A 10,867-nucleotide genomic window follows, 5' to 3' on the forward strand; every position below is an offset into this window, starting at 1 on the left:
TCGCAAGCGCCCATTCAAAAATCAACTATTTACACACACTTACATATAAACATATACGACATGAATCCAGTAATTGAACAAGCTTTAAGGGCGAACTAAACCTAAAACTAAAACAAACTTAACTCTTAGCCTGTGCTTTACCTTTCTCTTAACTCGAGCATCATAAATTATTTGGCATTGCGAGGCATTGAAATCTTTAAATAATTCGTATGAATATTCACAACAAACAAAAAAAAGAACAAAAATCTAAAAGCATATCCATTGTTTTTCAAAACACACCCTACCCCCACCCCTCCCCTAAAACAACCACTTTCCATTTTTCTATGTTGTTACGTTTAAGGTTATTCTACCAGTATCCCTCTATTTAAGTTTCTGATGTACTTATTTGTGCAGATCTACATTAAAGCACACAAAACTGCCTGCATAACAAAATATCCAAACCCCACATACTACTTATTCAGTTTTGGATGTTCTGTTCTGTGCATTATGTTTAAGTTGCAACCAAAATCGTAACTAACGCTTGTCTTTAAGTTGAGAAATATGTATGATTAAAAGAGGTATAAACATTTAAATTTAGTTATACGACAAGTAAAAATATCTACCTATAACAAATACTAACAAGACATGAAGCATACTTAATGAAATTATTTCAAACGTATTAGAAAAATTAATAACAGCATAAAATCCATGCGTAAAAGAACTTCTAAACACAAGGGGTAACTTATTTATGTATGTTAACGGTAGCATTAACTAAGTAAAACCCAAGATTAAAGCAAATATTTATGATGTGTAACTTAAATTTACTAAATACGAGTACTAATGCAAAATCTAAGTTAATTTAAACGTAGGATGGATTGGTTTGGTTTAATTGTTGACTTTTGTTGAATAATCCACGAAAAGAAGATACGACGGAATGATGAACGTAACTAAACTAAAATAATGATATATATAAAATTGAAACAAATTGATGATTACGCATACGCAGCATATGTAAATACTATATATTTAAAAGAATATTGTGAAAAGCATGCAAAATATGGAAATGGACAAAACAATACTAACAATTTAGTAAAGGCGAAAATTCCGTTTAGGAGTTTTTTATATGTACCATATATATTTGAAAAGATGAAAAACCAACAAAAAACAAAACAAAAACACCCACAAAACAAAAAAAAACAACAAAAAACAAATGAAGAAAATATAACTATAAATTAAAATTTATTACAAAAAAAAAAAATAATAACCAAAAAAATAGTTTTCACTACTTCATTCATTGAGGAACCATTTGAGCGATCTGCTAGGAATGATCAGTGCTCTTTTTTCAGTACGAATGTATGTATGTATATTTATTCAATATTTCACGTCGTTTGGTAGAATTGAGATCCGTCTTTTTCCCATGGGAAATTGAGGAAATTTAAGTTTTTACATTATTAATTTTGAAATATTAACTGCAAATTCGATAGACCTTGTTACCCTTGCTTTCGTATGTTTTCCATACAGCAACCCTTGATTCCACTGTCTGTGTGGCTGTATGCTGCGGGACAGGTATCCCTTAGGGTTCTCCTATTTTATTCAAAATTTTGTCTCCGCCTTTTTTTTTGTTTGTCAGCAGGATATATCTTTTGATATTTGGTTTCGAATTCCATTTTTGTTTGAAAGGAAATGTTTTTTAAGTCAAAGATTTTTCGTTTGTGAATGATCCACTGTTAGAAATTGTTTGGCCTCAGCTTCAAAATTCCTCGTTAATTTGCAGCGGGGCGGACCAGCTGCTTTGGCAACGAACACACACCGCACGCACACACACAGGATACGGATTATCGCAGAGATCACCAGCATTCCTAGTACCAAGCATCGCAGCAGCCACGCTCCACGATCCTCGACCCGTCGTTGCCATCACCACACAACACGACATGGCCACCAAAGACCAACCTGCCACACAACGCAACAGCTTGACCAGTGGCCAGCCGATGCCGAGTGCCTCAACCACGAATCACCGTCACCGGTACTATAATCCCGTCTCGAAGATTCAGTCGCTTATCCACAACCTGGACGCTGAGCTGGTGCAGCTATGCAAGCAGTGTTCGGTGCCAAAGCCGCCGAGTAGCAGCAACGTTAACACCGGAATCCACAGCAGCAGCTATGGGGCCACCGTGGCCGCTGCAGGATTGGGATCAGGAGGCAACACGCCGCACAGGGGTTTGATAAGCGGCCACTATGACCAGGACAGCATTAATAAACTCCTGGCACGGGCACGGTCCATATCGACCCCAAGATCGGCATCTGGCGCTACCACGCCAATATCTCTGGCACCCGATGCCCAGAAGCGTCAGCTGAGAAACGTGTACCGGACGCGGGTGATCGATGCCTATCGCAACCGGAGGATCTTCACGGTGTACGGCAACTACCATACAGTGCGACGGGCACTGGTGAGGCGGGGCTGGCTGGAGAAGCTGCCGGCGTCGCGGTACGCCAAGCTGCAAACCATGTCCGAGGATTCCCTGCTGGAGCATGCGCGGCGGGGCAACGACTACGAGACGGTGGTCATATCGAAGATGATCAATCATTTTCCTTCCTTCTTTATTTGGCAGAGCAAGGGCCAGCGCGATCTGTTCTCCGAGGTGCGGCCATTCCGCAACCGGGTGAGGCGGAGCCAGTTCCTGGACTTCTCCACCAAGGTGGGTCTGGTCGGGTGCGCCGAGCAGGAGCGCTGGTATCGCGAGGACGGCGTTTGCGGCATGAGCTATCCGCGCTTCTACCGCCTGGGCGGCAACAACGTGGAGGAACGCATGGCCTTCATCGAGGACTACCAGCAGACCCAGGCACGCTCCCTGCTGCGACACATCATGGAACACAAGCCCGAAGAGCTGATAGACATGGACAACGGCACCATTATGACCACCAACCTGGACTATGCCCTGGCCAAGGTCAAGCAAATGGTCAGACAGGCGGAGCACTACTCCCTGGACGATGCGCGGATCAAGCCGCCCACCCCAGCCGAAATCGTGGAGATCCAAACGTTTATGACGCAGTCCGCAGATGTCCTGAAGTCGCAGGCCAAGTTCCGGATCAGCGAGAAGGTCATGACGGAGTACGCCCGCCTGGCCACACAATATCTCGACCAGATTGAGTCCCTGCGTCCCGACTATTGCTGGGATGGCAGTCGCAATCTGTGGATCCTGAAGCCGGGCTATCAGTCGCGTGGCATTGGCATCGTCATACGCAGCTGCCTGGACGACATTCTCCAGTGGACATCGAACAATCAGAACAAAAAGTACATTGTCCAGAAGTACATAGGTGAGTGGCATTCAATGCGGTGGTGGTATCCTCATGGTTTATTGTACCCATCTTCTGCTTGTAGAGCGTCCATATCTGGTGTATCGGACAAAGTTCGACATACGGCAGTACATGCTGCTGACAATCGGGGAATCCAAGGTAACCGTCTGGACATATCGCGATTGCTACCTGCGCTTTAGTTCGCAGGAGTTCACCATGGACGATCTGCGGGAATCGATCCATCTGACCAACAATTCCGTGCAGAAGCGCTACAAGAACAAGCAGAATCGCGATCCCCGTCTGCCGAAGCACAACATGTGGTCGCTGGATCAGTTCAAGGCCCATCTACGGCATGTGGGTGCTCCGGACGATACGTGGTCAAATATCTACAATGGCTTCAAGCAGAATCTGGTGGCCGTGGTGATGGCAAGCCTGGATGAGACCGAACTGGTGAAGAACGCCTTCGAGCTGTATGGCTGCGACTTCATGCTGGACGAGCACTACAATCCCATCTTGATAGAGATCAACTCAACGCCGGATCTGTCGCCCTCGACGGAGGTTACAGCCAAGATTTGCCCCGTTGCCATCAAGGATTGCATACGCGTGGTGGTGGATCTGGCCAAGAATCCCTTGGCACCCACGGGCCAGTTTGAGCGAGTCTTTGAGGTCAACTACAGCATCAACAATGGAGCCGATGTACACCATCCCCTGGAGCTCAACGGCAAGCAGATGACCATCTTCGAGAATCTACCCCCCAAGCTTAAGAACAACAACCGGACACGTATGCTCCGCAAGATTCTGGACAATGTGAAGATCTCAGCGAGTCGCAAGCTCGACAAGATTAAGGAGGCCCCAGCCAAAGTGGCCAAAGTAGCCAAGGCCACCGCTTCTACCAAGAAGAAGGTAAGTCGAGTGCTTAGAAAAAAACCAAGCCTCAAAAATGTTCAAGAATTCTATTGCTTTCCCTTAAAAGAAATCATCAAAGAGCGCTACTGGGTCAAAGGTGAGTTCGGGGGCACCCTCGGAACAGGTCTCTCAAACGCAACATGTGGGACCCAAGATGATCTTGACCTCAAAAACTCGCGAAAATCTGGCACTTCAGTACACAGCACCAAAGTGAAAAGTGGGAGGCAACTGCACCTGGGTAACTCTCATGGCACAGAGAATGAGTGTAAGGAAGGGGTAAATATAATCATATTTCAGCCATTAATTAAGCCCGAGACCGCTGTATCCACACCTTAGGGGCTTAAAGGAACTGAAGGGGTCTGTGCGGGAATCACTATTCTGTTTTGAAAATTAACTAGGAAGTAAAAAAACTTTGGACTGAAGTGATATTCACCATTCTTATGGATATGGACCCCAAGGAAACCCGAAAATCTTATAGTTTTTCTTTTAGTGGACATCAACAGGGTATAAAAAGGACTCCAAATAAATCCGTCGATAGCAATAATAAGCAGAAGAAATACAAATACTTAAATATTTAGATCATCTCGCTCCCACACAGCCACACTCTTTTGATAGGAGAGGAGACGCGCAGAGATGAGCGAGCAATCGGCAAAAGTTGCTGAAGAGAGAGAGAGGAGCAGGAGAGCGTGGAATATGAACGTATTTGTTCCGCTCTCACAATGTCATTTTTTCAGCCGGTCCAAGCGTGCGTTCCAAAGTCAGCTCCGCGTTTGTTGTGAAAAGCCGGACAATTGTGAAAAACTAAACGGATATAGTGTCGCCTAGTTGTATAGTGAAGTGTAGTTTAATAGTGCAATGTTTAAAACTGAAAAATGTAAAAAAAGCGCGTTTAAGCGTTCAATGATCAAGGGCGGGGGCGATGCAAGATGCAAAATGGCGGCTAAAAAGGCAGAACGGCGAAGGAAAAGTTCTGAAATGAGGGCAAGTGAAGTGTATTACATATTTAAACATATTATTTGATGCATATCTCTTATTTATCATGAGAAAAAGTCAGCGGAGCACCCGCTTGTTCACAATTTTGCGTTTGGTCACGTGATGTCTGTCCGTCTGTGTTTGTGTTTGTGTTTGTGTGTGTGTTTGTGCGTGGGAGTGCAGAGTTGTGTCCCTTTCGCACTCAATCTTGTAATAGGCAGGCGCAATGAAGAAGAAGTTAAAAAGGAATCAGCAAAAGCCCTTAGCGTCGGCGCTCTCCTTCCAAGGTGTCTCATTTGTAGGGTGAGGCATTCCAAGTCTCTCTCACGCTTAGCCTGTCCGATTGAGTTTACTTACAAATGCATACATATGTATGTATGTAATACCCACAATACATATGTAAACTTATTGGAATTGCTTTGAATTATTGGAATTCCTTTGCTTGTTTTAGTGCGTTTTCATTTTCGGTTCGTAAATTTTTCGTTCGGAATTGTCGCGCGGTAACGGAATCGACGGCTTCTAATGTGTTGGGGAAAGCAACGGCAAATGCAGCAAGGAAAACAACGGCACAAGCTGGAGGGCCAAAAGGTAAGAGAGAGAATAAATTGTTCATTTATATTTATTATTTATATTTTGATTTGACTTGACATGACTTTAGTTATGCCTCAGCATGGCAGTATTGGTAAACGTGGGTTATCCGACGGGCAGTGGGGGAGCAGGGACCGCCAGTGTGGAGCTATTTAGTTTGTTGGCCAGAGCTGTGCGTGGACTCCAGGACCTGGCCCTGGGACAACTGCAGTTCGCTGGTGGCATGTTTGAGGGCCGCCACAATGGGTTCGCCTCTATGCAGGGCCTGGACCGAGATGCTGATCGGCAGTCGGGGACCATTCGATTTTCTGCCAAAGGTCCTGCCAATGGCATGGATGCTGGCCGTGCTCTCGATCTCTGACTTCGTGCGCAGGAAGCGACGCGAAGGTAACGGCGTGGCAGTGGCATTGGCTACTCCTGTGGCCTGAGCTTTGGCCCGGCAAAAGGCGGTGGATGAGGAGCTGGTGGTGGCGGTGATGTTGCGAAGACTCCGCCACTTGCGTTCACTGATACCCGGAGCTGTGGCCGGGGCAGGCGTCTCCTCTGGCTCTGGTTTCTCCATCAGATTATCGCCGCCATTGGAAGTGTAGTTCTTGATGAGGATCTTGAACTTCTTATCGCTGTTCTCCACGGGATTCGTGGTGCTGAGACGCGGCCCGCAGCTGCGTTGCCGCTTGGGTGGCAGAGCCGTACTGCTGGTGGCCTCTCCGGGAAGCGTTCCCATGGTGTTTCGCTTGTGGGAAGCACTCAGGAGCTGGGTGATAGAGCGTCCCGCCTGCTTTATCAGATACGGACAGCCGGCGGAGGCGGCTGATTGGGGCGGCCCTGCTGTCAGAGCTGATGGGGACCTGAGGGAGGATGTCGTCGCCTGTTGGCTGCTGCTGAGGCTGCTCCGACTGCTGCTCAGGGGCTCCACCATATACTTCTCCATGTACTCGGTGGCATTGAAGGTGGGCATGGCGCGGTGGATGCGCGAAATGGTCGTCGCGGGATGCATGATGGCCGACCGCTGGCGGTAGACGCTGCTGGTGGCTAGGGAGCGCTCCTTGCGCTGCTGCTGGTAGTAGTAGTTGTGGTGGTTGTGGCCATGGTTCACCTTGTGCAGCAGCTGCTTGCCCTTGACGAAAAGATTGAGGCCCATGTAGGCGGGTGTCGGAGGCACCACCTGTCGGTAGGCGAGATCAAAGTTGCCCATGTCCGCCTTGGGATCCGTGCGACGATCAATTACAACTGCAAGGGACATTAATTAGAGATTGTTTCACTTCATTTTCGAGAGACAGTCACCCTTGACCACATCCTCCAGGCACTGGGGACACATGCGCGCCGTCACACTCGTGGTGGCCCCCAGATCCGGACTGGAGTTGATCTCAATGAGCCAGGGATAGAAGTTCTCGCAAATCATGAAATCGGCGCCAAACAACTCGAAAGTATTCGGCCGCCTGTCCATGTTCTCCTGCGAGGCCAGCATGCAGCCCACAATGGCCTTCCGCATGCCCGGAAATATCCGCTCCAACCACATGTTGTACTTGCCGATCTGCCGCAGATACGCCTGAAAGGAGTAGCAGTCCCACATGTTCTCGCTGGGCAGTCGCTTGTCCCGCTTTCCGTTCGTATACTTCTTCTGAATAGCATAGTTGGTGAGGTGCACCGACTCGTGGTGATTGCTAAGGGAGTACTCCTGGGAGCTGAATCGCAGGTAGCTCTCCCTATAGAACCAAACCACCAATGGCTGTGGAGGAGAATAGTAGATAGTAGTGCTCAGATATCTCTATGGGAAAGATCTTTTTACTACTATATAGTAAGACTCACTTGTGTGTTTGTTATGAGAAACCATTGACGTATATCGAATTTAGTTTGAAAGAGGATTAGCGGTCGTTCTGAAAGGAGAAATAGATTTAAATAATTCGATATTGCTGTTGCATTTGTCCTACTACTTCTTGTTCTGTTGTTATGTTTCTTTAAATCAAATATATCATTTATAGTTTAATTTTGGTTTTTGCATTTTCAAACTTGTGTATTCAACCAAAAGTATTTTATTATATTTTATTCAAACTTTGATTGAAAATCAATTGTCTCTGCACACAACTTGTTGCATGCCTCAGAAGGCAGTCAGTAAACCCTAAAACAAATTATGATTTCTGCCAGCAAAACGAGCACGACAGCAAAAAGAAAAAGCAAAAACAACCCAAAATCCCACCACCCAAATGATTGCGTTTTTAGGCCAAATTTGTATGCATTGTACTCGGATTGTATCGGCTGTACGAAGGATATGGGTATACTCGCAGGAGTCCAAGTGCGTGCGTGTAGACACCACAACTGACGTTTGAAACGAGGGGCCAAGAGAAATGGGTTGGGTGGGGAGGGGAGGGGAAGATTGGTAGTACAAAAACTTTTGCAGCGGCCTGATTTACGACCTAGTTTCCGTTTCCTGTGTTGTGTGTTTGTTTATATCGTTTTCTTGTAGGATTTGCACTTAAGATCCTTTATCCCATATCGATTGGAAAGGGAAGTTTCGGAAAGTGGTTTCGCAATTCAAGTTTTAAATGTTTTGTGTTTGGCGTCATTTTCTTGAAAATGGGTCAACTTTTGGGTAATTCTTTCAGAATAAAGACATTGTTAATTATCCTTCCATAAATCAAGGAACGAATTTGTGAATTGTGCTTGAATTCCTTCGTTGCATTCCTTCGCCCTGATTTTTCCCACTCACCTATATACTTTTGCACCACATAGCGACTCTTGGAGGCTATCGATGGATTCACAACACCTAATATTTTCTTTAGATTATCCATGAGGAGAATGCCCCGACCACGACACTTGTTGGCTGGCTTGACAATCCACAAATTCTGATAGCCATCTAGGCTGTACTGCGGCCAGTGGATCTTCATCTTGTCCACCAGCGACAGACAGCTCTTGGCCATGTGCTCGAGCCGCTGGCCATCGTGCTGGATGCGTCCGTCCTCGTTGACCAGCTGCTGGTGCTGGTAGAGGAAGGCGTCCCAGTCGTGCTCCCATATCTTGGGCGGGTCCTCGAAGTCGATGTCGTTGTGTTGGCAGCTGTCGAGATACTCCACCAGTCGCTTGTAGGCGAAGTCTATCGAGGAGTAGGGTATCTTGCCGCTGGAAGAGAAGACCGCATCCGGTCCTTGCTTGTGGTAGCGGCAGAGCATGGCCCTCAGGTAGGCCACGCATGCCGTCAGCTTGAAGTTGTCGATGAATTCGCCCAGCTCCTCGGGACTCCAGACGTTGTAGCAGCGTGGGAAGTAAATTTCGGCAGTGCCCTCCTCGAAGAACCAGTGGAAGTCCCGAAGCTGGCTGCACAAACCCTCCTTGGATGTGAAGGGAGCCCGATGAAATTTGTTGATCGTCATGCCGGGATTTTTGGCCTGGTCTATGTAGTCGCACTTCTCCTTCCGGTTCGTCCACAGGAAGTCCACGGGCATGTGCTCCAGGAAACGGGACATAATGTTCCGCTCGCACTTCAGGATGTACTGCCGTCGCGTCTCTCCTGCCTTCCGCTTGGGCAGTCGCTGGGTGAGATCCTCGTAGGTCATCTGTCCGGCCGGAACAACCTTTCGATGCACATCCAGCTTCTCCACCCATCCCCGCGCGAGCAGTGCATTCCGCACCGAATTGAAGCACCCTCGGATGGTGAATATTTTGTTCTGTTTGGCCGCCTCCTGGGCCTTCCGCCGCAGCTCATTCATCCGCTCCGTGGTGATCCATGTGCGTCGTGCCCCATAATTATTGGGTGCCCCCAAAGGCTTGGACACAGCTTTGACAGGAAGGTTTTCCTTGTTGCTGCTATCCGGAGTGGAATTCGGTGCCTTCTCGGGCAGCCTGGGCGGTGGAGGGGGCTGCGGCTTTCGTGGAGTGTCGCCGGAGTGCGACGGAGGCGTCAGCTGTATAATCGGCACCTCATTGAGCGGGACATTTGTGGCCGGGGTGGGCGGCGGTGCTGCCGGTGGGGACAAAACCTTTTTGGCCAAGGTGGCGCTGGAGCATTTCTGTGGGGGCAACTCCCTTAGGAGCTGCTCCTTAACGCGCTGCGGTTCACTGTTCGGACGCGTCTGCATTGCGGAGGCGCTTGCTCGCTCTCCAAGCACCGCCAGCCGACTAATTCGATTTTGGTTGCAGTGCAAAATTATCGCGTTTCCCCCTCTCTATATTCCTAGGGTCTGACTGACTGGGCCACTGGGTGAATTGGCTGCCTTTGTCTGATTGTTAATTTCGTCTACATATAGCCACGGGTCGGCGGCTGCCTGGCAACCATTGGGCCAGAAATAAGTTCACAAGTTCACTTGGAACGACTCTATTTATAGCATTTACCTGCTCAACTACGATGGCTCCTTGCCAGAGCTAGTGCTACGAACAGGTATGGCTTTCATGCATGTAGGATACATAGATACATCCGCATTTGTAGTGGAACCAAACCCAATTTGCACTTTTCACGTTGGGTTAGGTCGACACAGAATGGATGTTTAGGTCGGTTACTAAGCGATATGTTTGGGTGACATAAAAATGACCTTCAACAGAAGGAATAGGAATAGTTTGGGAATATTGAATTTTATTCGGTGATAATTGGAGATGAAGGATACATTGCTATTGACCTTTTCTATTACTTAGATGGAGAAATATTGTGAGTTATGTAGAGTATAGAGCAAGGAGCAGAGACAGAGTGGTAGACTAGATTTGAATTTATAAAATTTATTTATTAATGAGTATCAGATGAAAACACAACCAATGATAATGTTGATATGATTTTTAGACACCTATTCAGTAGAGCAATGAGCTTTATAGGGATATACATACATGTATCAATTAATATGTAGACAGTCATTATATTAGTTTACTATATCTTATTTTATATTTTAAAATGTCTAAAATATCCTTTAAATCATAATCTCAGATACCAAATGGTTTAAGTAAAAGTCCTAAAAACCTAACCGAATGTACCGCACCTAGCAAAGAACTAATCCTCCCTTCCCCGTTTCTACCCACTTGATTTCCCTTGTATACCTGCTGAATCCTCCCACGAAGCATGTGGACTACTGATCCAAACCAAATCTCCGTCAGGTGCAGGTGCTGGGGCAGGGGCGTCTTGTTCCGAATGATGTTTTTGCACGATACC

General features: G+C 47.0%; 2 protein-coding genes across 3 annotated transcripts; one reads left to right on the forward strand and one right to left on the reverse strand.

Moving 5' to 3' along the window:
- The first annotated feature begins 1,549 nt into the window (after positions 1-1,549).
- LOC111074167 (tubulin glycylase 3B) lies at positions 1,550-4,720 on the forward strand. 2 transcript variants are annotated; one of them, XM_022366851.2, is made up of 4 exons: positions 1,550-3,294; positions 3,359-4,176; positions 4,247-4,455; positions 4,516-4,720. In XM_022366851.2, the coding sequence occupies exons 1-3, from the start codon at positions 1,911-1,913 to the stop codon at positions 4,391-4,393; spliced, it is 2,349 nt and encodes a 782-aa protein (XP_022222543.2). In that variant the 5' UTR covers positions 1,550-1,910; the 3' UTR covers positions 4,394-4,455; positions 4,516-4,720. The 2 variants fall into 2 exon arrangements, with proteins under 2 accessions (XP_022222543.2, XP_022222544.2); XM_022366852.2 differs by having other exon boundaries at positions 4,247-4,444.
- Positions 4,721-5,809: 1,089 nt separating this feature from the next.
- LOC111074189 (tubulin glycylase 3A) lies at positions 5,810-9,824 on the reverse strand. Its single transcript, XM_022366893.1, has 4 exons — positions 8,447-9,824; positions 7,549-7,616; positions 7,024-7,468; positions 5,810-6,969 (listed from the first exon to the last, which is right to left on the reverse strand). The coding sequence occupies exons 1-4, from the start codon at positions 9,810-9,812 to the stop codon at positions 5,888-5,890; spliced, it is 2,961 nt and encodes a 986-aa protein (XP_022222585.1). The 5' UTR covers positions 9,813-9,824; the 3' UTR covers positions 5,810-5,887.
- Between the last annotated feature and the right edge of the window lie 1,043 nt (positions 9,825-10,867).

Source organism: Drosophila obscura, unplaced genomic scaffold (assembly GCF_018151105.1).
Source record: "Drosophila obscura isolate BZ-5 IFL unplaced genomic scaffold, ASM1815110v1 contig_179, whole genome shotgun sequence".
In the NCBI taxonomy this organism is placed as follows: domain Eukaryota; kingdom Metazoa; phylum Arthropoda; class Insecta; order Diptera; family Drosophilidae; genus Drosophila; species Drosophila obscura.

What these genes read in the sequence shown, in the direction of transcription:
- LOC111074167 (XM_022366851.2), top strand. Translation starts at nt 1,911, where the DNA reads ATGGCCACCAAAGACCAACCTGCCACACAACGCAACAGCTTGACCAGT. An exon ending in CATTGTCCAGAAGTACATAG is followed by an intron (nt 3,295 to 3,358) that starts GTGAGTGGCATT and finishes TTCTGCTTGTAG; the next exon opens with AGCGTCCATATCTGGTGTAT. An exon ending in CCGCTTCTACCAAGAAGAAG is followed by an intron (nt 4,177 to 4,246) that starts GTAAGTCGAGTG and finishes TTCCCTTAAAAG; the next exon opens with AAATCATCAAAGAGCGCTAC.
- LOC111074189 (XM_022366893.1), bottom strand. Translation starts at nt 9,812, where the DNA reads ATGCAGACGCGTCCGAACAGTGAACCGCAGCGCGTTAAGGAGCAGCTC. An exon ending in TGTGGTGCAAAAGTATATAG is followed by an intron (nt 7,617 to 8,446) that starts GTGAGTGGGAAA and finishes TTCTCCTTTCAG; the next exon opens with AACGACCGCTAATCCTCTTT. An exon ending in CCTGGAGGATGTGGTCAAGG is followed by an intron (nt 6,970 to 7,023) that starts GTGACTGTCTCT and finishes TGTCCCTTGCAG; the next exon opens with TTGTAATTGATCGTCGCACG.